Genomic DNA, 26,217 nt, shown 5'->3' on the forward strand with positions numbered 1-26,217 from the left:
GAGATGGACTGGGGCCAGACCCGCAGAATTTCCTACATCAAATTAAGGATTTTGGACTTCATCCTAAAAGCAGTGAGGTGCCATTAAAGGATTGGAGGCAAGGGAGCTACATTTGCATTTTATAAAGGTTACTCTGAATACGTGTAGAGAATGGAATTAAGAGGGGAAGAGTGTTGGCAAGGAAACCAGTGGGGAGGAAACCAGCTGAGAGATGGCAGGGCCTGGACTCTGGGTGGTGGCAGTGGGGGTGATAGGAAAAGGGAGGATTTAAGAGCTAAGAGCTGTAGGATCCAGGACTTGGTGGTTTGCACGGTTCTGGCATAAGCGACTGAAGGGATACTGATAAAGGAACGTGTTAGAGGGGTTCACTGGGGAAAGATGAGAGGAAAGATCATCAGTTGAGTCTGGGATATAGTGGGTTTCAGATGCCCTTGGGATATCCAGGTGGGAATGTCCAGTAGGAAGTCAGAATTATAATAAATGGGTCTAGAACTTAGAAGATGAGGGTGGCCTAGAGATACAGATTTTAAAGCTGTTTGAATGTAGATAGTAATTTTGGAATGGTGCGAATGGATTAGATGACACAGGGAATTGAGTAAGAGGAGAAGGTCTGGGGCAGAGCTCTAAAGACCCTGTAACGTTTGGTCATTGAGCAGAAGAGACAGAGCCAGCAGAGGAGGCTGAGAAGGAATGCCCAGAAGTAGGAAAAGACCCGGAAGAGCCCAACACAGACCCAAGGGTCTGAATTCCTTCAGGAAGAATACAAAGGTCAAAAGGGACAATGCCACAGAAAGATCAAGTAAGATCAAGCCCAGAAAGAATCCAGGGCTTTAGTCACATGGATATCTTTGGTGATCTGAGCAAAAGAGGATTGGCAAGCTAGGGGAGGAGGCTGAAGAACGGGGGTGCAGTGGTGGAGAAGGACATATTGTATACAGACACATTTTTCAAAAGTTTGCCTGTGAAGGGGAAGAGATAGAAAATGACACCAGCGTGTAGGTAGCTTTGAAGGAAGATTTTTTTTGCTTCTTGTGTGGCGTTTTTAAAAAGCATATTTGCAGCAACGTGGATGGAACTGGAAAGGACTATGCTGAGTGAAATAAGTCAGAGAAGGACAGATATCATATGTTTTCACTCATAAGTGGATCTTGAGGAACTTAACAGAAGACCAATGGCGGGGGGGGGGGGGGGGAAGGGAAGGGGAAAAATAGTTACAAACAGAGAGGGAGGGAGGCAAACCATAAGAGACTCTTAAATCCAGAGAACAAACTGAGGGTGGATGGGGGTGGGGGAGGGGGGAGAGTGGGTGATGGGCACTTGTTGGGATGAGTGCTGGCTGTTGTATGTAAGCCAATTTGGCAATAAGTTATATTTAAAAAGACAAAAAAAAATAATAATAAAGTTCATCTTGACCTGAATGAATAAATGAATGAATGAATGAATGGATGGATGGATGAATGAATGAATGAATGAATAAATAAATAAATAAATAAATAAATAAATAAATAAATAAATGCAAGTAAGCATATTTACATGCTAATGGGGAGGATCCATAATAATAGGAAAGAATGAAGATAAAGGAAAGAGAACATTCCATCAATTCCTGACGTGGCAGGAGAGGATGCACGAGTGGAGACTCTTAACAGGAGGAGGGACATCTCTTTGTAACAGAAGGAAAGGAAGAGGTTCTTTCTGGATTAGGTTTCTGCAGGAGGTTCTTTTAGGGCAAAGAGCTGTCTGTGATCATGTCCCAAGCTTGCAAGTGCATGATTCTCTGAGACTCTGTATCCCCCCAGATAATCAAGGTCAGCAATGTTCAGGCTATTTACAAGGCTGAGGGTTTTCCTGTGCCACCTCACAGACAGGGGCTTCCTGCCATAATGGCGCATCCTCAGGATTCCTCCTGCAACACTGCTGCCTGCGCTTCTTAGTGCCAAAATAGGTCCGGGGAAGCGCCTGCTTTTGTTTCAACTAGAAATGATTGATTTTGCACCCCCCCCCCCCCCACCGCCCAGGGTATGCCAACTGCATTAGAAAACCATGCTGTGCCAGTTTACGTATCTGTCATTTAAAGTGCCCTTTCGGAGCACTCTCCTGTACCCTGACTGACCTGTGCAGTATTTGAAAGCCTTTGCACATAACTTATGATTTGAGTTTACAGATGTTTTTGACTTTCATCAAAAATAAACTTTGCATGTCTATTTCTGAGTTTCCTTGATGCCTTTAGTGGTTTCTGGAAGTCGAAGGACGGCACATTCTTTTTTTTTTTAATCTGTGAAGATGTTTTTCAGTTTTTTAGATATAATTGACAAAATTGTAAGATATTTAAAGTGCACATTGTGAAGATTTGATACATGTATACATTGTGAAAGGATTTCGCTAACTAGTTAATGACCACACCCCTCACAACTCACACATTCATCTTTTTTTGGAAGATTCCACATAGGTACATGATACTATATAGTATCAGTATTTATCTTTCTCTGTCTGACTTAATTTCACTTGGCATAATGCCCTCAAGATTGAGGGCAGACACCAAGATTTCCTTCTTTCTCATGACTGAATAATATTTTAATGCATGGATAGGGGTGTGGGGGTGTGGGTGTGTTTCACATCTTTATCCATTCATCTCCTGATGGACACTAGATTGTTTCTGTATCTTGGCTATTGTGAACAGTGCAGCAATAAACATCAGGGTGCAGATGTCTCTTTGAGATAGTAATTTTATTTCCTTTGGATATATACCCAGATGTGGAATTGTTGGGTCACATGGTAGTTCTATTTAAAATGTTTTGAGGAATCTCCATACTGTTTCCCAGAGTGCCTGCACCAATTTACATCCCCACCAGCAGTGCACAGGATTCCCTTTTCTCCATATCCTTGCCAGCACATATTATCTCCTGTCTTTGATGATAGCCATTCTAACAGGTGTGAGAATACGTCACTGTATTTTTAATTGCATTTCCCTGATGATTCGTGATGTGAGCATCTTTTCATGTACCTGTAAGCCATTTCCACATCTTCTTTAGAAAAATGTCTCCTCTGTTCCTCTGCCCATTTTAAAATCAGGTTATTTGGTTTTTTGCTACCAATTTGTAGGCGTTATTTACACATTTTGGATATTAACGCCTTATCAGATATGTGATTTGCAAATATTCTCTCATTCAATAAGTTGCCCTTTCCTTTTGTTGGTGGTTTCCTTTGCTGTGCAGAAGCTTTTTAGGTTGATGTATTCCATGTGTTTATTTTTGCTTTTGTTGACTTTGCTTTTGGTATCAAATCCAAAAAATCATTGCTAAGAATTTGCATTTCTATTTCTCAGTCTCCTTGATGCTTTTGTTGATTTCTGGAAGTAGAAGGGGAGCATATTCCTTACTCCGTTGCTCTAAATAAAATCTCTTTATCAAATTTTTATTTAGAATGCTTTTGTTTGAGTAAGCAATATGTTATATAGGATTTAAAAGATACTAAAGGGCACATTAAAAAAAGGGGAATATTCTTCTGTCCACCCAACTCTCTTCTCCAGAAACAATGTCCAAACCAATTGTTTTGTGTTTCCTCCCCAAAATAATTTAGTATGTTCAATCAAAAATATATAGTCTTTTTTTTTCTCCCTTGCAAATGGTAGCATATCACATATGCTATTCTGTGCCATAATTTTTTCAGTGAATATATTTTGAAAATCATCCTACATAGTACCCTTACACTTTCCGGTCACTGTTAGTATTACATTGCATAGATGGTACCGTAATTTGGTTAATCATTCCCTTCTTGATGAAAGTAAATTCTGCAGTCACTACATCACTTTCTACACGTACTATATAGGTTAAATGTCTTGAAGTGAAATCGCTTTGTCACAGGGGATAGGCATTGTCAGTTTTGACGGACAATGGATACTCTGCATAAATGTATCAACCCTCACCCACCCAAGCAATGGATGATAACTGCCTTTCAACCCACATCCTCCCAAACGCAACTATCAAACTGTCTTTATCTTTGCAAATCTGATCCATGAAATAATGTCTTAGTATAGCTTCATCTTGCATTTCTCTCATTTTGAGTATTTACTGGACATCTTTTTGAATATTTATAAACCATTTGAATTTTCTCTTTAGAAACTGCCTAATCATTTTTCTGCTATGTTGATCTTTTCCTCATTGATTTTTAAGAGTTCTTACATATTAATGAAATGAGCATTTTGTCTGCGACATGAGCCACAATTATTTTTCTCAGTTATTTTTTTTACTTTTTTGACAAAATGTTTTGAAGATTTTAAAGGCTTACAAGATTATAAGTCATTACAACAGTGTGATATTGAAAATAAATAGTCTGATCTATGGAAGAGAAATGGACATGTGCATATGAAAATATATGGATATGTGGAAATAACTTATCAAAATGAAATTTCAAATCCTTTGGAAAATGAGATATTTTGCAATAAACAGTGTTGATATAAATAACAAGAGGTTGGGAAAAATAAACTGGCTCAATATCTTACTCCTTATTCAAAATAAACTCCAAATGCACCAAAATTTTAAGGGAGAGGTGAAACTACAAAAGAACCAGACAGAAATGTGAATAGGCATTTTTCACATCTTGCGATGAGAATGGCTTATGTGCAAGGCACAAGAGCAAGGAAACATAAAGAACAACGTGGATAAATGTGACTACATATAAATTTCTTATCCACCTATGTGAAAATAAAACAGCAAAATTTGGGAGGATACATTCATTTCTATGAATTCATTTCTTTTGAAAAAATGTATATAGCAAAAAAATTCAAGTACTCCAAATACACATACAATGAAAACTTCTTTCCCACTAAGGATCCTTCCTGCTCCCCAGTATTCCAGTATTTCAGTGCACTCCCCCAGTTTCTCTTATATCCTTCACACCATATTCTATGCATTTATACTCATGCACATGTCACATATATGTAAGGTTTTTTTTACATCATCATAAATAAATCTGCCTCATCATTTTTCATAATGGACTTTATCAATTGTTTCTGTTCTTACTATTACTATTATTATCATTATCGTTATTACTATTATAAATAATGGACATCATCTTTCCTTGCCATGTGGGCTGGTGTATCTGTAGAGTGCATAACTTACAGGTACATTTATAGATAGATCTAAAGCTATGCAGTTGCCTTCTGTAGAGGTGGCCCCAGTTGCACATCTACGTGGAGATTTAATGGAAGCAGCTAGAGATGAGCCTGGTGCTTAGGGAAAAGAAAATCAGTAACTCAACATATAATCTGGGGGGAGATAGCATGATGATGGTTTTTTAGGGCCATGGGGCTCAATGAGATTACCTAGAGAGGGGAAAAAAAGAAATATCAAGGAGAGAATGCTTGAGATCTCCAACATTCAGAGGGAAGAAGAGGAAAGAGAGCACCTGAAATTGAGAAGAAGCAGTCACTGATATGAGAGAAAAACCAAGAGATAATGAGGTCCTGGAAGCTAGACAAGGGATTTCAAGGACCGTGTTATAACTTCTGTCAGATGCTATGAGAGGCAGAGGAAGGGGATAATTGGGAAATGATCATTTAAATGGGGAAGGGGTAGAAGCCTGATGCCAGGGGTCAAGGAGGGAACAGGAAGTGAGAAAACAGAGAAAATTAAGTGTAGAAAACTCTTACAAGGAATTTTGCTGTTGAGGGGACAGTAAATGAAGGATAACATGTGGTCCAAGGAGATCTTTTGAAAAGTGGGCCCACACTTAAAGCATGTTCACGTGCTGATGGGAACAGTCCAGAGAGGGGAGAGAGGGGATGACACAAACCTTGATCAGGTGTGCAGGTAGGAGTAGAGTGAGCTCATGTGCTGGGGGCGGGACGGGGTGCAGAACATGGCGGGGGCGAGGGACTTACAGATTCCTTGGAGGAAGAAGAGGAAGTTCTTTTGTGAGTGATTCTTTATTCTGAGGTAAGTCAAAGGGAGCTGGTCGGCAGAAAGTGAGGACTAGATGTGGGGGAGGTTGGAGGAGAGAGGGCCAAGTGAGAAATGCTGGTCTGGAAGACTGAAGGAGTGGACTGAGATGAGAAACATGGCAGAATTTCTGACAGTGGGACCAGTCAGCACGGCTGTGTAGTTTTTCTAACCAGGTTGGGTGCAGGTGGAGAGAAGTCTGCCTGTTGAGGGGAAGCGAGGAGGGGAGAAGGGCAAAGGAACTGAGGGTGTCTGCAAAGGAGTATATAGAGGAGTGGACATGAAATCTAAGCCAGGTGAATTAAGAACTAAGAGCATGACATAGGTGATGGGCAGTTAAAAAGCTTTGGGACACTGAATGGGGACAGATATTAGACTGCACTTGCTGGACTGAAGGAGCTCAGAAAGTAGGAAATGGTCATCAGCGCAAGGTGCTGGGTTGGAGATTGCAAGTGGCAGTTATTGGTAATGACTAAATCTAGGGGATGGCCAGGGGATGGGAGTCTGAGGAGACACATGGCTGACAACTGTCATTGACCACTCCTGTGATACAGAATTCGAGGAGTCTGAACGGAGGTGCCCACCCTGCTTGACCAGCTTGGCTAAGAAGTATCTGATCTGGGAATGCTGCCCCACATGGGTGAAGCTCAAGACACTTCTCTTTGGGATAGTGACAGACCCCTTTGCGGAGCTCACCATCACCTTGTGCATCGTGGTGAACACAGTCTTCATGGCCATGGAGCATCACCGCATGAGCCCCGCCTTCGAAGCCATGCTCCAGATAGGCAATATTGTGAGTGACGGGCAGCCTTCGCCCAGCTGTCATGGCAGCGGACTTTGGGTGGGGTGGCCACATACCCTCATTCATTGGAGTGTTGATCCAACTAACAGAGGGGCAGTGCTGGAGATGTGCTCACACTGAGGGCAGGAAATCAAGCCTGGAGGGCCAGGCTGAGCTGGTGGGAATTGCCCTGGGACAAACCAGCACAGGGAAATGGACCTAGAGAGTCCTGCCCAAGGGGCAGCTGGCTCCCTCTTTTCAGATCTTAGGTCAGGCTCTTGAATTCTCTGGATCTCGGCTGCCTCTACCTTGAAACTAGGATAAATGTCACTTGCCCATCTTAAGACAGTCTGTGGACTTGCAAGGTTTCCTCCTAGTTTTATTGCTTTTATGACTGTAAATCACAGTGGAGGTAGTTTTTCAGTGATGTCATTTAAGGGCAGACAGTCGGAGAGGAGTCGGGAAGGCAGTGAAAGGGCAGGAACCTGGAAATGTGGTTGCTGTTGTAACAAAAGCACCAGGGAGTCAGAACTTTTCTTTTGTATCTGGCTTAGACAGGACACTACTTTAAATTGTCCTCTATTTTTTTTTTAGTATTACTTGCTTGTAACAAGATAAAATCCATGCTAGACTTTGTTACATGATAAGCAGAAGCTGGGAAGGTCAGGGTCCTGCCTCCAAGTCCACTGTAGTGCCCACCCCACTAGAGATGGCCTTCTGGGTCTACCAGGACCGTCCAGCTCTTCTGACTCCTTGGAGGCTGCAGACAAGTGGAAGGAGGGGTCTCGGGGGCAATGGGACTACTCTTCCCTAGAAACCCGCCCTTCCCCCCGAATCCGGGGAAGCGATAAGGACTCCAGCAGGTTCTGGGACACTGTGGCTCCAGCATGCCTTACGTTTTGGCAACACTTGGGCTGAGAGCCCACATTCTATTCCAAGTTGATATGAAGAGGGGAAGTGGAAAGAGAAGGAAGGCCGTATTTCCAAGAAGTCACCACAGACCACAGAGGGTCTTACAGAAGAGACCTCTGAGCCCCCACCCTCATTTTATAGCTAGAGAAGTTGAGACAAGAAAGAAAAAAGGCCTTTACTGCTGGGCCAGAGCAGAGTGCCATGTTTTAAAGAGAAAGCAAGACAGGCAGGCAGAGTTCGGTACCTTGTAAGAGTTATCTCTAAGACACAACAATGCTATGAGGCTCTCACCACCCTCACAGCCCCAAAGAGGGCACTGAGACTAAGAGAGGTTAAGTGTCCTGCCCCATATGGCACAGGCAGTAACAGTGGGGCCAATTAACCCAGGACCCAGGTCTCTGTAGGACACAGGACCTCAGCCTCACCCCTACCGCGCCTCACTTGCCTACAAAGGGCACTCAGTGCATGCTCTTTGAATTTGTACAGTTGCAATCTGTGGCATTAGGCAGGTCACTTAAACTCCCAGCCTTTCCTCGTATGTAGAGGGGATGACAGCACCTGTTTCCCAGGCTGGTGAAAGGCTTTGCTGACAGCAAATGAGAGAACCACACCTGACCCATCTACCTTAATTTTCTCCCTTCCCTGTTGCTTGTCCTGTGACCTGAGCCTGGGCCTGACCTCTTTCAATGTCAGAATCCCCTCCTGTTTACGACAACTAAAGACACTCAGAGCTGAAATTAGAGATAACAACTTCTTCTTCTTCTTCTTCTTCTTCTTCTTCTTCTTCTTCTTCTTCTTCTTCTTCTAGTTTAATAGCTATTATTTATTAATGAGCTATATTGGCCAGGACCTTTGCTAAGAACTGTGTATGCATTATCTCATTTTATGCCCATTATACAGATGAGTAAGTTGAGGTAGAGAGAGGACGCATTACTTGTGCAAGCTTTTATAAACTAGGACATGGCCGAATTGAACTTTTTTTTTTTGAATGTTTATTTACTTTTGAGAGAGAGACAGACAGACAGACAGACAGACAGAGTACGAGCCAGGGAGGGGCAGAGAGAGAGGGAGACACAAAATCTGAAGCAGGCTCCACATTTTGTCTGGGCTGACAGCTCAGAGCCTAAAGCGGGGCTCGAACCCATGAACCATGAGATCATGACCTGAGCTGAAGTTGGATGCTTAACCGACTGAGCCACCCAGGCATCCTTGAGTTGAACTTTTATCTAAGTCTATGTTGGCCCACAATCCAAGCTTTTGAACAACTGAACCAGATTGACTTCTCATTTAGATAATCATATAATAATTATTATCCCAACGATTATCCACCCCTACGACCATACGTATGGAAACACTGAAGCTTGGGTTCTAATGCACATCCTGAGCACTGGTCCAGAGGTTACTCTGTGCTACCACACTGAGTGTTCCCATCCCCAGTCCTTCAAGAACCCGCAGACTACAGAGAAACTGAATACAAACAAAGTAAAAGGATTTGCTATTTTATTTTTAAACTAGACATTTCCCTGTTGCCCTATTTGTCCTTACCCCCTGACCCCACAGACCCTGGTAAGATGGATCCTTGTTTCCAACCACAGGTCTTTACTGTGTTTTTTACTGCTGAAATGGTCTTCAAAATCATTGCCTTCGACCCCTACTATTACTTCCAGAAGAGATGGAACATCTTTGACTGCATCATCGTCACCGTGAGCCTGATAGAGCTGGGTGCGGCCAAGAAGGGAAGCCTGTCAGTGCTGCGGACCTTCCGCTTGGTAATGTTCTCTCTTAGCGCCTTGGGGAGACTCCCCCCACACTGAGGGAGCCACACCCCTGGGAACAGACCCTGTCCTCTGGGGACCCCACTAGCCAGAAAACTTTTCCGTTTCTGTGCCTGGGTAGGGGAGGCAGGACAGGGCTCCAAGGGGCTGGAGACTTGGTCCTTCCTACTTATTCAAAGTGGGGGTGTGCCTTCTCCTTTCCAGGCCTGGGCTCCCTCACCTGTGCCCTCCTGTTCTCTTATCAAATAGCAGTCGCAATGGTAATTGTAGCAGCTACTCTTTCTTGAGCATGGACAATGTGTCAGGCACAGTGCTAACCCCTTGACATAGCATGGCATGGCTCGTTAGCATGGGCTCACTACTGTCCTCAGCATTGTCTCAGTGCCTCCGGGGGCCCAGTGTCCAGGTCTGGAGAGAGAGGACAGAGCGAAGGAGACAGGGCCTAGCAATCTCACTTCTAGGCCAGAAAGTCTGCTTGGGGCCCCAGTGTGGGAGCCAGCACACCAGCACGGAGCTCCCAGACTTAGTGGGGTGGCAAACCCAAAGGCCTGCAGGAACCAAGCAGGCGACAACAGAAAGCCGGCCAAGGAAAAGATCCTGGCACTGGACATCTGTCTCAAGTAAACAGGTAGGCAGACCCCGCACCAGAGCACGACTCCAGGGAGGGGCATTTACATGAGACTCAGGATGATGTAAGCCAAGGAGGCGGCCCTATCCATTATTGTCAGAGTTTGCGATTTTTCACGAGAAACCAGAAATCCAGATTTTAATACTGACTACTCATCCGATTTTTAAAAAAGCAGTCTAAAGGCCAAAGGAAGCATGTCCTGGGAAACACAAGCTTGTGTTGTGTCCCGCCAGTTTGGGACATCTGCTTGACGTGATGTCTCTTGTTGTACTAAAGGAGAGAAGAGCACAGTGGGCCTGTGGGCCCTTTACCCATAACCTGAAAACTTGAGAAGGTAGGAATTAAAACACGTTTTTAGAAGGACAGATTTCTCTACGTATCTAGAAAATGATATCAAGGGTCAGGCACCTAAGTTAATGGCCAATGTGGGACACCCGTGTACAAACATTGAGGGAGCAAGATTCCATACTCCCTATGCCCTGAGAGGGCCTGAAGTTAGTTTCCTAATAGAATACGGACATTTTTGATAGCCTTGGGGAAACACAAGCTTGGTGCTTTAACGTCTACATGCTTCTTTTGCTCTGGCTCCACGAAGCCTGTATTCTCAGACTACAAATAGGCAGGTTTACTCTCAGCTGGGGCCTACAGAATTCGCCAGGCACCTGCCCCCCTGCCCCCACCTTCCTGCCCCTGACATGCTGTTCAACCCACCATTGCCTAACCACGGCCACCACCCCCATCCCTTTCTGGGGGTTCGTCCTCCGCCATCTCCCTATTCCTCATTACCCGGCTTAGATACCGTGGTCCTTTAGTATTAACACACCTTGGAAACAAACTCAACCACCTTTTGCCTCTGGCCCTTCACATTTTTGTTTTTGGCAAAATCCTACCAAATATTGAAGTTAAAGCCAAATACTCCTTCTGCCTGCCGTGCCGTGCCTGCACCTGATCTAGAGACATTACCACAAGAAACGCACACAGCCCAGATCACCAGTTTCGTAGCTTTTATACAGGCTTTGTTTCTTAGAACAGTGGTCGATTTTTTCAGAAACATTGAGCGGACAGAACACACAGTTGCCATATACTGCCCCCGCCACCCCCCGCCCCGGCCAGCCACACACACGCGTGCACACGGTTTCTCCTAGCATTATCGTCTTACGTTAGTGAAGCACATTGCTTACAAGTAACTCCTCAGTGGTCTCCCATTGCTCTGAGAATAAAACCCAGAGTCCTTGTGATGATCTCCAAAGTTTGGCATAATCAGGGCCTTGCCTACCTCTGCAAACAGTCTCGTCTTTGCTCCAGCCACAGAGACCTCTTCCTTCACCACATGTGACAGAGCTATTCCTGCTTCTGGACCTTTACGCATCCATTCCCCGGACCTGGAATGCCTTTCCCCAGTCTTTACTTAGATCATTCATTCTCGTTTTTCCTGGCTCAACCCACATGTCACCTCCTCAGAGAGGCCCTCCCCAGCCACATTATCTAAAGTTGGATTCTGCCATCAGATGAACCTGTTGTACCCAGTTTACCATCATCCTGATATCCCATGAGACAACACCCGGGGTTTCCTCGTCCACCATTCTAACCCAAGGCCCAGCACATAGTAGGGACTCAGTAAACACTTGTTGATTGAAGGAAGGAAGGAAAGAAAGGAGGGGAAAAAAAGGAAAGAAGGAAGAAATGAAAATGCCGTGTGTCTTCTTTCTTGCTTTTTGCTCCCTCTCAAAGTAGCATTGCCTCCCTTCCCATCATTTAAATTCTTGCTCCGTTAATCCACTGGTCCATCTTTGTAGCAAAACCGCATGTCCTAATTACTGCAATTGCCTTGATCGTGTCTGTGTCTTTTAGGCAAGTCGCCCACCTTGTTTCATTTCTTTAAGAATATCTAGGTCCCTGTACCTCCATATTCATTTTAGAATCAATCTGCCAAGTTACATCCCCACGTGCACACAAAACTGTTGTTCTTTCCTACTGGGACTGTAAGAATTTATATATCAATTTGGGAAGGAATGCAACCTTTACCTTATGAAGTCTTCTGACCTATGAAAACAACACACTCTCCATTTTTTTAAGCTTTCAATAGTTGTATAATTTCTCCATAAAGTTTTATAATTTTTTCCATAAGGAATTTTCCCCATCTTCTGTTAGATTTATTCCGATATACCCTAGTTCATTATGCTATTCTAAATTAAATCTCTTTTTAAATGTCCTTTTCTAGAGTTGTTGTTGTGGGTTTTTTTTTCCTATTTAGCATTTTTACATCCAGACGATTCTTATTAATTCTGATTTATCTATATAACCCCTTAAATTTTTTAACACAATCATGTCATATGCAAATAAGGAGTTTTGTTTCTTTTTTTTTTTTTTGTGATCATTACACTATTTGATTTTTTTTACCACACTATTGTGCTGATCAGGACATCCAGTAAGCTGTTGAAAGGAAGTATTAATAGCAGACATCCTGGCTGGTTTCTTGATTTCAAAGAGAGTGCTTTCAATATTTCCCCAAGTCTAATATTTGTTTTTCGAGAGATAAGAAGAAAACTTTATCAGTTTAGGAAGTTTCCTTTGTCAAGAATACCCATCATGAAGGGATGTTTAATTTTATCAGACAATTGTTCTGCATGTATTAAGATAATCAAATGATTTTTGTCCTTAACGTGTTAAGGTGGTGAATTATATTAATTGATTTTCTACTGTTAAATCAACTTTGTCTTCCTGGGATAAACCCGATTTGATTGTGATACATTTTTTTTATATATATATACATTGGAAGATTCAGTTTGCTAATAATTTGCTTAAAATGTCTGCATCTGTATTGATGAGTAGTATTTGGTCTCTAATTTTCTTTCCTACACTCCCTTGCCGGGTTTTAGCATCTAGGTATCAAGGCTGGGCGAATTCCCATAAAAAGAGGTGAAAAATGGTCCTCTTCCTCCACACCCAATCTTTGGGTGAGATTGGAGTGATTTGTTCCTTCTAGGGTTGGTAGGATGCACCAATGAGGCCATCTGAGGTCAAGGTTTTTCATTACTGACCTAATTTTCTTATTCGCTGCGGGACTAGTCAGGTTTTCTGTTTCTCAGATTGGTTTTGGTAAGTTATATTTTTCTAAAAATTTCCCTTATCTAAATTTTCAAGTTTTTTTGGCATAAAGTCATGAAGCTATGCCATTATATTTTAAGGATCTATATCACCTGTACTTATGTTACCTTTTTCTTTCTTTAAAAATAGTAAAATGCCACCAAGTGTGCTTTCTCTCATCTTATTAGCCTTGCCAAAGGTCATCAATTCAGTCTTTTCAAAGAACCAACTTTTAGTTTGTTGATCTCCTCTCCTTCATTGATGTTTTCTATTTTAAGTAATCCTGCTTCTTATCTTAATTGCATCCTCTGTCCTACATATTTTATGCTTTTCTAACTTCTTAAGATGGAATTTCCAACCTATTTTCCTTTCCAATATATTCATTGAAGACTTGACTTCCTTCTAAGAACTGCCTTCATATGTAGAACTTTCCTTATTGTTTGGTTCTAAATATTTTCTAATTTCAAATCTGACTTATTCTTTGACTCAAAGGTTAATTAGAAGCTCAGTTCTTAATTTCTGGTTATCTCTATGCCACCGAGTTCTAGCTTCATTTTATTATAGTCAGAGAACATACACTGCATGTTTAATGCTTTGAAATTTATTGTAATTTTCTTTTGGCCCAGCGTGTTGAAAATGTTCCTTATTCACCTGAAAAGGTGTCTTCTGCAGTTACAGGGTACAATACTCTGCGTATGTCCATGGGGTAGAGAAAGTTCATTGTGTGGTCCAAATATTCTAAATCCCTGCGTATTTTTATCTGCCTGTTCTAGCAATTACTGAGATGGTAGTGTGTAAAAATATCTCCCACTATGATTATGGCATGGTCTGTTTCTCCTTATGGTACTATCTTGAGGCTGTGTTATTAAATGCATACATATTTTAAGTTGTTATATCTTCCCTGTAAAGTGAAACTTTTATCAGTAAGAATTGACCTTCTTTCTCCCTCAAAATGCTTTTTGCCTTAAAAGTCCCTTCTGACTCATGTTAATTAAATAACCCTGTTTTCTTTTGGTTTAGAATTTGAAAGATGTATCTATACCCACCCTCTACTTACAACTTTTGTATATCTTCAGGGTTTTTATATGTGTCTTATAAATAGCATATAGTCAGATTTTGGATTCTTATTTAGTTCTGACAATCCAATCTTTATCTTTTAACCAAAACATTTAGCCCACTTACTTTATTGTGAATACTGATATGTTTGGATTTGTGTCTATCTTTATATTTTGGGTTTTCTACTTGCTTCATCTGTCCTAGTATTTTTGTTCTCTCTCTCTCTCTCTCTCTCTCTCTCTCTCTCTCTCTCTCAATTCTTGATTTATTTTGAACTGTTTTTTTCCTGTTCCATTTTCTTCCTTTATTGGTTTAAAAACTACTCTGTTTTTATTCTTTGAGTGGTTACCTTAGAAATTACTCAATTAAAGTCAAAAGTGAGCGAAACCTTTACTTTCCAAGACCACTTTTCACTCCAGTTACCCCTTCCCAACTTACCACTGTGTTAATATTAAGCATTTTCATTTCATCTGGTGTTTAAAAAGCCATATGACTTAATTAGTAATAAGGAATTCCCAACTTACTATTGTGCTAAGTATTTTATTTTTACCTTGTTTAAAACAAGCTATGTGATGTAATCAACGATAAAAACCAATGACTGTGCAAACAATCCCCAAAACTCTATAGCTTAACCCAGTAAAGGTTTATTCCTCACTCACATCATCGTGTGATGCAAGCCAGTCGGCTCTAAGTAGAACTCCTTTAAGAAATGATGTTCCTGGGGCTCCTGGGTGCCTCAGTCCATTAAGCATCTGACTCTTGCTTTTGGTTCAGGTCATGATCTCATGGTTCCTGAGTTCAAGTTCAAGCTCTGACAGTGCAGAACCTGCTTGGGATTCTCTGTCTCCCTCTCTCTCTGACCCTCCCCTGCTCACTTGCATGGTCTCTCTCTCTCTCTCTCAAAAAATAAGTAAACTAAAATAAAAAAATTTAAGAAGTGATGTTGCCACATTCGAGGAAAGTCCTACAATCTTCAAAGCTTGCCTCCTGCTTGTGGAAAGATGGCCTTGTTTTCAGGTTTACATAGTCAAGGGCTTTTTCAGTCAGGGCTCATGGTTTCTTTTGCAACGCAAATCCTTCAAGATGGCTTCAGATCTCTCTGTGGCCTGCACTCCCACAGTGCTGTCTTTGACAAAGTTCGCGATTGCCCTTTATGTTTTTGCTTTCTCATCCCCATGTCTCAGCTTGTGGCTCTCAAATGGTGGCTACAACATCAATATAATCTTTGCTAAGATTTGCTTTATTTCATTGAAAAATTTAGTTGGTCCTCAATACTTAAAGGCTTGATCCTATTGCTTAACTGATTGGGATCTAAAGCAGTATACTTTCCTAAAGTTTCCAGGCTCTAAACATCTGGATTCTATTTCCATTTATTTCTTATTAATCAGCCAATATTCTCCAAGTTCATCCCTTTCTTGTAACCTCTTGACAAATGTAACCGATTGCAACTGACCCACAAGACTAAGGCTCTGTTTTATAAAACCTTCCCTTGGGGCTACTGGTCCCTGAGGCTCATGACCTGCCCCAGAATTATTGCAGGCAACAGTTCTGCCATTGCAACATGGATCAGTGCTTTCTAAGCCTCCAGTTTCCTTTTTGTCCGTGACAAGACCACTAAGCTAGTGCCACACATTTGATGTCTTGAAATGGCAACAGCTCTTTTCAATGTACCAATTTCTACATTGCTTAAGGTAAGTACAACGAGGGGGCACCCGGGTGGCTCGGTCGGTTAAGTGTCCGACTTTGGCTCAAGTCATGATCTCGCGGTTCGGTTCGTGAGTTTGGGCCCCGCATTGGGATGTGTGCTGACAGCTCAAAGCCGGCAGCCTGCTTCAGATTCTGTGTCTCCTTCCATCTCTGCCCCTTCCCCACTCGCACTCTTTGTTTCTCTCAAAAAATAAATACACATTTAAAAAAATGTTCTAAAAGATACGTTCAACTAGTTATGGTGACAATATCTACATCTGTGAGTTAACATGATAGAGGTTTCTGTTTCACAACATATTTAGTGCTAGTTGAGAAGCTCTCCTGGAGCAGCTGCTCCAGGGAGTGACTCGGGGATCCAGGATGGTGTGACGTCACCATCTTCGACAGGTGGCCTCTACGGTGGCCATGAGAGGGGATGCAAAAGTGCATAGTGTTTCCTGGTATGCCTGAAAGTCATGTATACTACTTCTGTCTCCATCTGCATTGCCTCAGCCAGCATCCAATCATGACCTCAACTATTTGCAAGTAAAACTGGGAAACAGTCCTCCTTTGTGTCTGAGATGAGCAGAAGCGAAGTGTGACCATACAGCCAGTCTCTGCCATGCCCTGTGAGACATTATTGCCGTATCCGGATTCACACTCATGCTGGCTCTTTTTACATTCATGCAAATAATACTTTCCTTCTGGGATCACTTTCCTTCTGGGATCACTTTCCTTCTGCCTGAAGCAGATTTTTTAGAACCTCTCAATTTTGTTTATCTGAAAACTACCAATCAGTTTGTCCTTATCTTTAGGAAAAATTTCTAACAGATGTAAAGTTCTAGTTGATGGCTACTTTCACTTCATTGAAGATGTCATTCCACAGTGTTCTGGCCTCTATGGTTGCTGATGAGCAATCAGCTTTCAATTTAACTGTTGTTCCCTTCTGTCTGGATGCTTTTAAAACCTTCTCTTTGTCTTTGCTGTTCTGTAATCTTATTAGGATGTCGAGGTATGGGTTTATCTTTTCATTTATAATGCTTAGGATTCTTTGACTTCTTGAATCTATAGATTTGTGCTTTTGTTCAGTTTTGCAAAGTTCAAAGACATTATATGGGCAAGTCTAGCCTTCACTCCATTCTTTTTCTTCTCTTGGACTTTGACTAGATGGTATATTAAACTCTCCCACTCTATTCTCAGTGTTCTTACACCTCTTTGGTATTTTCCATCTATGTCTTTCTGGGCTCCCTTCTGAATATAGGTGTGATACATTAATTCTTTCCTAACTAGATCACATCTGATGTGAAACTCGTCCATACAGTTTTTTAAGGTTGTGTTATATTCTTCATTTCTAGAAGTTCCACTTAGTTATTTTTCAAAACTTATTATTATTTATAGTTTCTTGTTCTCTGCACATATCTTCCAGTTTGTGTTTTATTTCTTTAAGCATATTATAACCAATTATACTGTCATCTCTGGCTAATAATTTTATTACCTAAAGAAATTGAATGACAGTTTCCACATGCACATCCCAAATCTCATTTATTCATGACGCCTCATTATTTAGGTATTTGTTTTACTGCAACTCTTAGACACTTTTGATGGGGTGCTTTAAGACCTGGGATGCAGGCTGGTTTCTTCAAAGAGTATTTGCATTTATTTCTGTAAGACACTTTGTAGGACTGCTCTAAATTAAATTCTCAGCTGGAAATAACTAAGTAGTGTGAATTCTAGCTAAAATTCTGTGTGAGCCCCACTTCGGGGGTCCAAATTCTCAGCATCAATTTCCCCTCCTCTGCCTGGTATCTGACACCAGACATTTAATTTTCATGGCATTTTCCTGCATTTATTTCTGGTTTGTCCTTACGTGAAAGTTATGGCTCTTTAGGATCTAGTCTTAAAAGGGGGAGAGATTCCTCTTAGATCTTCTACCTTAGACAGCCCTGAGATATGTTTCCTGCTCTCCATACCTCATGAGACCATTAAAATCTATGCCAGATTCTTTCAGTTTTGCAAAGGTCTTCGGTGGAAAAGCTAGCTTCAACAATCTGCTTATGCATCTGAATTCCCATATTTATTTCGTTTTTGGCTGAAGAACCTACCTACTTTATTGATAGATCATCAGTGCACCTTAGATTTTATTATCCAGCATTTTTAGTAACTTTTTAATGGAAAGGTGAACCCAAGGGGGACCCAGTATAGTCTACCATATTACCCTGTCTGCCGATATTTGCCACAAGGCCTATTTCATCACCAGGGGTTAACCTCCCTTGTAGAAGACAGACTTTCCTTTAGACTTACTTTTCATTCTGTTCTACAAGTAAAGCATCCTCATTAAAGTAAGTTGGAAATATATAGACAAGTTTAACCCTAAGATTCAAAATACTGGGATATATTTCCATACAAATATGCCCATGTTACCAACTTGGTTTGTTTCCTTCCAGTTTTTCCCTCCAATTAGAAGTTTTTATATTAATTATGAGATTAACTAGAGAAATGGCTAATTAAATGTGAAGTAATATTTAGCAGCACTTCAAAGAAACAGTTTATAAATATTATGTGGTATTATAAAGAAATTATTTTTGATATATTGCTAATCTGGCCAAAGTGTGCCGAAAGCAACTGCATGGGGGTGGAGGTGAGGGTCACGGGAATCATGGATGCAAGTTGGGCTGCTCTCCTGGACCACTTGCTCTAGGAACCAGCAAGAGCCAGCCAACACTTTCTGGGGCTCTATAGCAGGCACTCTATAAATGTGTTTTGACTGATAGCTAACGCTAGGGGCCCCCAAGCCCAGGTATCTCTGGAAGAGCAAGTAAAAATATCGTGTTTTCTTGCCCTCTATAAAGACTACAAAAGAATTCATAGAGGACCACTCGATTTGTGCCCTGTAATGACAATTACACACAATTTGCTTACAGTTTAATATAAGCTTAATGGTGGCCAAAAACTGCTACATAACTGGACTCTAATATTAATTTCTAAACTCTCCACCCCCACGCCAACTAACTAAGGAACCAGTGGAAACTTAGTCAGATTCAATTAATGCAAGAGTCAACACCTGGTCCTTTTGCTTATGTGCCAGTGAGCACACCCATATGTCCCTCGCTGTCCCCATTCATGCCCCATAAGGCTCCGTGGTATGGTGAGTGGTGTTAGGGCCCCACTGCAGTCTTTGCCTTATCCTTTACACTTATCCAGAGTTTACTGTGAGAGTGGAAACCTGTAGCAATCGTGTTGCCAGGGAAACTTGGCGTTCTCCCAATACCCTCTGCAAAAGGGCTCCATCTAGTTTCCAATGCTCCGTGTTTATTTGCACTTACTTCCTGCCTCTATGTTTAGTCAACAGAACTGGTGTTTTAAGCTCTGCTTCCAGTATGAGGAGAATAACTACCAGGTTAGGCCTAAGGTGAACATAGGCCATCACAACACCCCCCACCCCCTGCCCCTCATCACTTAGGGAAGTGGGTATGGAACTCCCTGTATAAGAAGATTAAACCTTCCTTGGGGCTTACTGCTGTGTGGCTGATAAAATTATTGCACTGTTCTGTTCAGCATTGCATTTTAACCCCTAAGTCAGAGCCAGGCTGGTAATAGATGCTTCATAAGTACCCATGACAGCTAAACCCAGATATTTCTTTCCAACATGATTAGAGAACCACACAAATGTATTTTTTAAATGTTTAGACATCTTTTTTTTAATGTTTATTTATTTTTGAGAGAGAGAACAGGGGAGGAGCAGAGAAAGAAAGGAACCAAGGATCTGAAGCAGGGTCCACACTGACAGCAGAGAGCCCAATGCAGGGCTCAAATTCACAAACCATGAGATCATGAGATCATGAGATCATGACCTGAGCTGAAGTCCAACACTAAACTGACTAAGCCACCCAGGCGCCCCTAAACGTTTAGATATCTTTATGCACAGTGTTAATGCTCTCTTCTAGGACTTAGCATGTCCGGGCTTACAATGAAGGCTTTTTGGATCTTTGCTTAGTCTTTGTAACTAAGCCATTAGTTTCATGAGGGAAGGAGCCCACATATCTCTGTCCATACACCCAGAGGTTCACACAGTGCCATGCACATGTGTGGCTGGCATTCAACGACCTGAGAGGTTTGGTTGGTCAACTAAATAAATATTTGAATGCTGGGTCTGTGAAATCATATATTTGAGTTGCAGACTAGTGGGGGCAACTGTCTGTGGCCAGTTGTCCATGGCCCCAAGATGAGAAAGGACCTAAGATACAGTTCACCAATACCTCTCGGATGCAGTGGGTCCTGACCTACCTGCGGAAGGCTAACATTTCTTCAGGTCAAAAGTGGGCCATCCTCACTTATTTGTGAGCTCCATCATACCCCACCGCACCCCCCAAAGAATAGGTCAACATCCAGGAAGCCCATGGCTACAGAATAGAGTATGTATGGCAAGACCACCACCCCAAGTATAAAACTTGGCTGAAGCATGTTGACTATATATATAAAGATCGTAGAAGGGTATTCATATTTTTGAGTGATGACAGAAAGAAAAGTCTCTAAAAGCAGCATCCTGGAAACATCCCATATCAATGAAATAAGCTGCCTTGTGGTTTTCCCATATCAAGACTTGAGATGACAGGTGATGAGAACAGCAGCCCGGACCCGACACAGTCTCTGTCTCTCTGCAGCTGCGGGTCTTCAAGCTTGCCAAGTCCTGGCCAACCTTAAACACGCTCATCAAGATCATTGGGAACTCAGTGGGGGCGCTGGGGAACCTCACCATCATCCTGGCCATCATTGTCTTTGTCTTCGCTCTGGTTGGCAAGCAGCTCCTCGGGGATAACTACCGTGACAACCGGCACAATATCTCTGCGCCCAACGAAGAATGGCCACGCTGGCACATGCACGACTTCTTCCACTCCTTCCTCATCGTCTTCCGGATCCTGTGTGGAGAGTGGATTGAGAATATGTGGGCCTGCATGGAAGTTGGCCAGAAATCCATATGCCTCATCCTTTTCTTAACAGTGATGGTGCTCGGGAACCTGGTGGTGAGTGCTGAGCCCCTCTGGGGGCGCTGTTTCAGGGGCGATGGAGGAGACTTCCGGGTTATCCTAAAAAGCTTTGACATGGCACGTTTTATTCCGCCATCACACCTCCCTGACCGTAAAGCCTTCAAACTTTGCAAAGTCACGTGGGGCACGTTTTCAGAACTGTCCCTTGGCCGGCTGCCTGACTTGTTTGAGTGAGCACATAGGATAGGGATGGAAGAACCTGTTTAGAACTCCCCAGCTCCACCACTAGTAAGGCTGGACGACCCAGCACAAGCTTGAGACAGTCTCCTCAAGCTTCAATTTCCTTAAAATCAAGAAAATAGTGCTTACTCATAGGCTTACCAGGGGAATTAAATTACAGGAGATGACATATGAAAATTGCCTAGTGCGGTGTCTGGGCCACAACAGGAACTCAGCAAATGTTAGCTGTTAGTTATTGAAGAAAAATTTCCTTCTCCACTCTAGGGTGTCTCAGAAGATAATTTTCTCCAAGGGAGGAAGAGCTGACCGATTTCTCTAAGCTACACAGGTCCCACCTAGGAGCAGGGGGGCCGGCGTGGTGAGGCAAGATGAAAGAGAGAAGCTGGGTCCTGGACAACATCCAATGCCACAGTGTCAATAACAAAATCCACTCCCACATTTGGGGGAGGCCCCCTGGCGGCTTTCCTGCCAATTGGCCCCAGCACCCCTTCTCTGTCCCAGCCTGGCTCCTCGCTCTCAGCCTTCCCGCACCCACTGTGGTCCTGGGCACTCTTGCTGCCCAGTGCTGGCTGTAGGGGAGCATGTGGACTCCCAGAAGCCTTTCTTACAGCCCTGGAAGTCAACCAATTTGGATGCTTTTCCCGTAAGAGTTTTACAGACACAAGAAAGCTAAACCAAGAGAGACAAAACAACAAATCCAGGCTCTTCAAAGTCTTTCCCACTCGGGTTGTGGAGGCAGAGATGCCTTTCCCCTCCATTCCCAAGTTGGAGGCTGGCTGAAGATCCTTTCTTCCAGGCTGAACTCACCATCCCTGCAGAGCCACAGGGGCCCCTAACCTTCAGGCAGGAAGTTTGCCTCCCTGAGCACTTTTACAGCCCTCAGATCATTTCCTCTTCACATCCACTCCCTGCTTACACTCACACTTACAGGTGAAGAACATGAAGTTGGAAGCAGTGAGGAGATGACCCAGGATCCCCGAGTGAGGATCCCAAAACCCAGTGGTCCCAGGGCAGACCCATACATGCTCCTCTCCGTTGTCCCTGAATGTCCCTTGGGTCAGTAGGGGTGATCCTCCTCGGTGGTGGAGAATGTGCTTCTAAGCCTTGTCCACATGAGGCAAGTCACTTGGGACACCCCAAAGGCTCCCATTGGTGGCTCTCAAAATGTCCATTCCCCTAAGAGGGGAAGCATGAGGTAGGGAGAGGCCCAGTTGTGGCCATCCTGCCGTCCGGCTGCCGAGCTGGTGGGCCATGTAGGTGCTCAGTTCTTTGGTTGAACCATCTCTGCTTCCACTCCTTCCCTCCAGGTGCTCAATCTGTTCATTGCCCTGCTGTTGAACTCCTTCAGCGCTGACAACCTCACAGCTCCAGATGAAGACGGGGAAGTGAACAACCTGCAGATGGCCCTGGCACGGATCCAGGCATTTGGCCATCGTACCCGGAAAGCCCTCTGCAGCTTCTTCAGCAGGCCCCGCCTGCTACCCTGGCCCAAGGCAGAGCCCCAGCTGGCAGTGAAACTCCCACTGTCTAGTGCCAAAGCTGAGAACCACATTGCTCCCGATGTAGCCACGGGGAGCCCCGAAGGGCTCCCAGAGCCCCGAGGCCCCAGGGTCAACCACAGCGACTTCATCACCAATCCCAGCATATGGGTCTCTGTGCCCATTGCTGAGGGTGAATCTGACCTTGATGACTTGGAGGAAGATGGTGAGGAGGATGGTGAAGAGGATGGTGAGGAGGATGGTGCTCAGGGCTCCCAGCAGGAAGTGACCCCTCAAGAGCAGGTGAGAGCTCTCCCATAGGAAAGCCACAGGAAGTAAAGAGGGGCCTCAGGGATGGAGGGACAGGGGCAGGAGGGAAATTATAATATGGAGGGTTTCCAACATCGCGAATGGCACAGCCTTGATAAGCGCCGGGCAAGCCAAGCATAGAAGCACTTGACGTCAGGAAGCAAAAGCCATGCCAAGCTTTCTGGGGAAGGTGGTATTTGAGCAGGGCCTGGGAAAAAGGATCGGAGTTCCCCAGGCAAGCATCGGGCAGCACTTTAGTCCCAGGCCACTTCGTGGTGCTTGGGATTGTCTTTCACACGATTGCCCCATTCGCTTTGCCCAACCCAGGCTCTGTGCCTAAGGCACTAATGAGACTCCTCTAAGAACAGATGTTGATCAAGAGCAATACTCCCCTGATCTTCGGTAGAAGCCTAGGGATCATTGTGTGACTCACGTATCCAGCTTTTCCCAACAAAAGATGTCACGGGGAAATGACACTTGTTCCTTTTGGCACCAAAGAATTTAAAGCACATTTAAGCCTTTCGGCAATATATGTATTTTTAAATACTTTGCGCAATTCCCTACTACCTTTAGCTGACATATCAACTCTGTTAGCCTCTTAGTGAGTCAGGGCATGCACTTCTGACAATGTGGGAAGCCAGGGATCCATATGGGGTCTGGGGACATGCAGGGCTGCCGGCCAGGCCACTGAGTGGCCTCAGACAGCTGTGCTTTGAGTCCATAGCTCTTCCATTGCCTTCTTCCCCTGCAGCTGTCACTTCTCTTGTGTTCCAGCAGCTGCTATTATCAGCTGCCATATTTTACATGCCTTTGTGTGGGTGACAGCCGAGGGCAGGGTGTCACCATCCCCAGAATAAAGGCCATGATCTCTGACGGTTGTCTCCACTCAGAGGCATTTTCGGTTACTTTGGGTCCTTGGGAGACTTCAGATGGCCACGTTCACTACCACTCTGACCTCTGGACCAGAAAGAATGGTTATGGCTAACATCTATCGAGCCAAGCACTTCATGCAAAGTGTTTTACAAGCATTCGCGTATTTAGTCATCAGGATCACGGAATAAAGTCGATCTTGCCTTCTCAGTTTTGCAGGTGGGAAAAATGAAGATCAGACAGGTTAAATTTACTTGCCTAAGGTCACATAGCTTGTAAGTAATGGAGCCAAGAGTTAAACAGATCTGGATACAGAGACTCCACACCCGCTTCACGCAAGTGTGTATGTATGTATGCATGTTGTGCATATCAGGTCCTTAGCGCTGGCAGGCTATGACGAGGCCCAAGATCTCTTCAAGTTGAGAAGTGTTCAGCTGAGGGCGGGTACAGGTACCCAGATGGGGCTGTCTCTCGCCAGCAGGAGCAGCCACAGCAAGTTGGGAGATATGAGGACCACATGGCACCCAGGAGCCCAGGCTCTGGAATGTCCTCTGAGGACCTCGCTCCACACCTGGGTGAGAAGTGGAAAGATGAGTCTGCCGCCCGGGGCCCCGCAGAGGTAGGTATGTGAGCTTCCGGGAGACGCTGAACAGCCTGCCAGACACCGACCGGCGGGAGGACAGGGGATGGGGCGGCGGGGGAGGTGGTATTCCAGACTGCACTCAACCACGGAAGCTCACGTCTCATCCTGAGAATTGTTACGGTTTGTCCTAGCCTCCGGGCTGGTCAGCACTATTTTCAGAGTGAGGTTCCACAAGTTGGGGGGTGGGGGGGTGACAAGGACCAGATCCCCAACTTCCCTGAGTCTCCTCGTCTTCATCTATGAAACTGAATCATAATGCCTACCCGCTAGGATTCGTCTGAAGCTTAAACGAGATGCTGCTTGTCAAGTGTCTAGCTCCTGCCTGAAATGGAATAAGTGCCCAGAAAATGACAGCCAGGAAAAAAGGGAACAAAAGACAAGACACAGAGAAAGTGCCTTTCTGAGCCAGCAGACAGAAAGTCAGAGTTGCTCGTGGGTGAGGAAGTCTTCCCTGTGACTCCCCCCACCCCCACTTTCTTTTGTCCACATCATGTTTTCCAGCCAGAAACAATTCTGGTGCTCTGGAGAGGCTGTCTGTATGAGTAGGGTACTGACAGCCTTACGTAGACTGAGCAGGAAGCAAAAGTGGGGTTTAGGAATGTATTATAAGAGGCAAAAAGAAACTTGGTGGTTTCATCACAAATCTTTGACGGAATCAAGCTACAGGGAAGAGGTATCTAGAAAGATTCAGCATCTTTAATACTGCTGCATTGAATTTAGGAATTTAACTTGACATCCAGCCACTGAGAGCTGAGGTCGTGACAGGCACCGGGCTGGGCAAAGATAAGGAAGGCATCATTCGTGCCCAAAGTTGCCAAGCCCTTCAGCTTGAGGAATGTCAAGCCACTGGCTGTGTGCCCCTGGGCAAGGCTGACCACAGCAGGGAAAGCTAAGAGGGTGGGCTGAGATGGGGTTGGGGGGTCCTGGGTGAACATAAGCCACTTGGTTCCTTGCCGGGTGAGGGCTGCTGCCTTCCACGCGTGGACATCCTGTTTCCTCCAGAGCATTCTAAGAATCCCCCTGGCTAGTTTTCTCTACCCAGTGTTTTCACTACACAGCTGCTGGGTATTAGTTTTGGTTTTGGTTTTGGTTTTTTTGTCCATGACCCTGGCCAGGCAGAGAAGGGCCTGATGGTGACAGATGGGGACCCGCCCCACCATTTGGGTCCATTAGCCAAGCTATCGGGTTTACTAATATGAGAGCAGCTTCCACTCCTAATTGAATTCATCTGGAGACATTATAAGGCTGGAGCTGCCGGGAGGGCAGCAGGGCCCCTGCAGGATCGCTCCGTGATTAAATATTCAAGCCCAGTGAATGCCGAGAGTCTGTATGCGTGTAATCACCATGTCTCGGGCCCTCACCAGCACTCCATCAGCGGCCTGGAGGTTTAAAGCCTCACAGAGCTGACCTCTGGGGCTCCACAGACAGCACCCCTGTTCTGGGCCTCAGCTGGCAAGGCACCAAACACACAAGGGCCGCTGTGGTGGCTCCAGCCCTGAGGGGCTCTCCCTGCATCTGAGAGCCCCTGGCCGGGCAGACCTGCAACGACCATGTGCAGACTCACCGGGCCCCTCAGAGAGCAGAGTTCACTGCCCCCAGGCTTCTGCCCTGCAGGGGGTGGACGACACGAGCTCCTCAGAGGGCAGCACAGTGGACTGCCTGGATCCGGAGGAGATCCTGAAGAAGATCCCCGAGCTGGCGGATGACCTCGAAGAGCCGGATGACTGCTTCACGGAAGGTAAAGTGGCCGCTGCCCGCTTCCTCGCGTTGCCATTAATTCGGGCCAGAATCCAGTGCAGCACACTCTCATCCGGGCACCTGCGTGCCCAAC

The 26,217-nt window shown here is 44.4% G+C and overlaps 1 protein-coding gene across 1 annotated transcript in view; it reads left to right on the forward strand.

Annotated features, from left to right (window-relative positions):
* The window catches only part of SCN10A (sodium voltage-gated channel alpha subunit 10), a 94,084-nt gene that overhangs the window by 43,202 nt on the left and 24,665 nt on the right, over nucleotides 1–26,217 (forward strand). Inside the window, exons 13-18 of the mRNA XM_053221912.1 lie at nucleotides 6,491–6,729; nucleotides 9,225–9,398; nucleotides 20,523–20,882; nucleotides 22,394–22,867; nucleotides 24,222–24,362; nucleotides 26,001–26,124. Coding sequence (XP_053077887.1) covers nucleotides 6,491–6,729; nucleotides 9,225–9,398; nucleotides 20,523–20,882; nucleotides 22,394–22,867; nucleotides 24,222–24,362; nucleotides 26,001–26,124 — 1,512 coding nt within the window. The remainder of the gene's footprint in view (nucleotides 1–6,490; nucleotides 6,730–9,224; nucleotides 9,399–20,522; nucleotides 20,883–22,393; nucleotides 22,868–24,221; nucleotides 24,363–26,000; nucleotides 26,125–26,217) is intronic.

Source organism: Acinonyx jubatus, chromosome C2 (assembly GCF_027475565.1).
Source record: "Acinonyx jubatus isolate Ajub_Pintada_27869175 chromosome C2, VMU_Ajub_asm_v1.0, whole genome shotgun sequence".
In the NCBI taxonomy this organism is placed as follows: Eukaryota; Metazoa; Chordata; class Mammalia; order Carnivora; family Felidae; genus Acinonyx; species Acinonyx jubatus.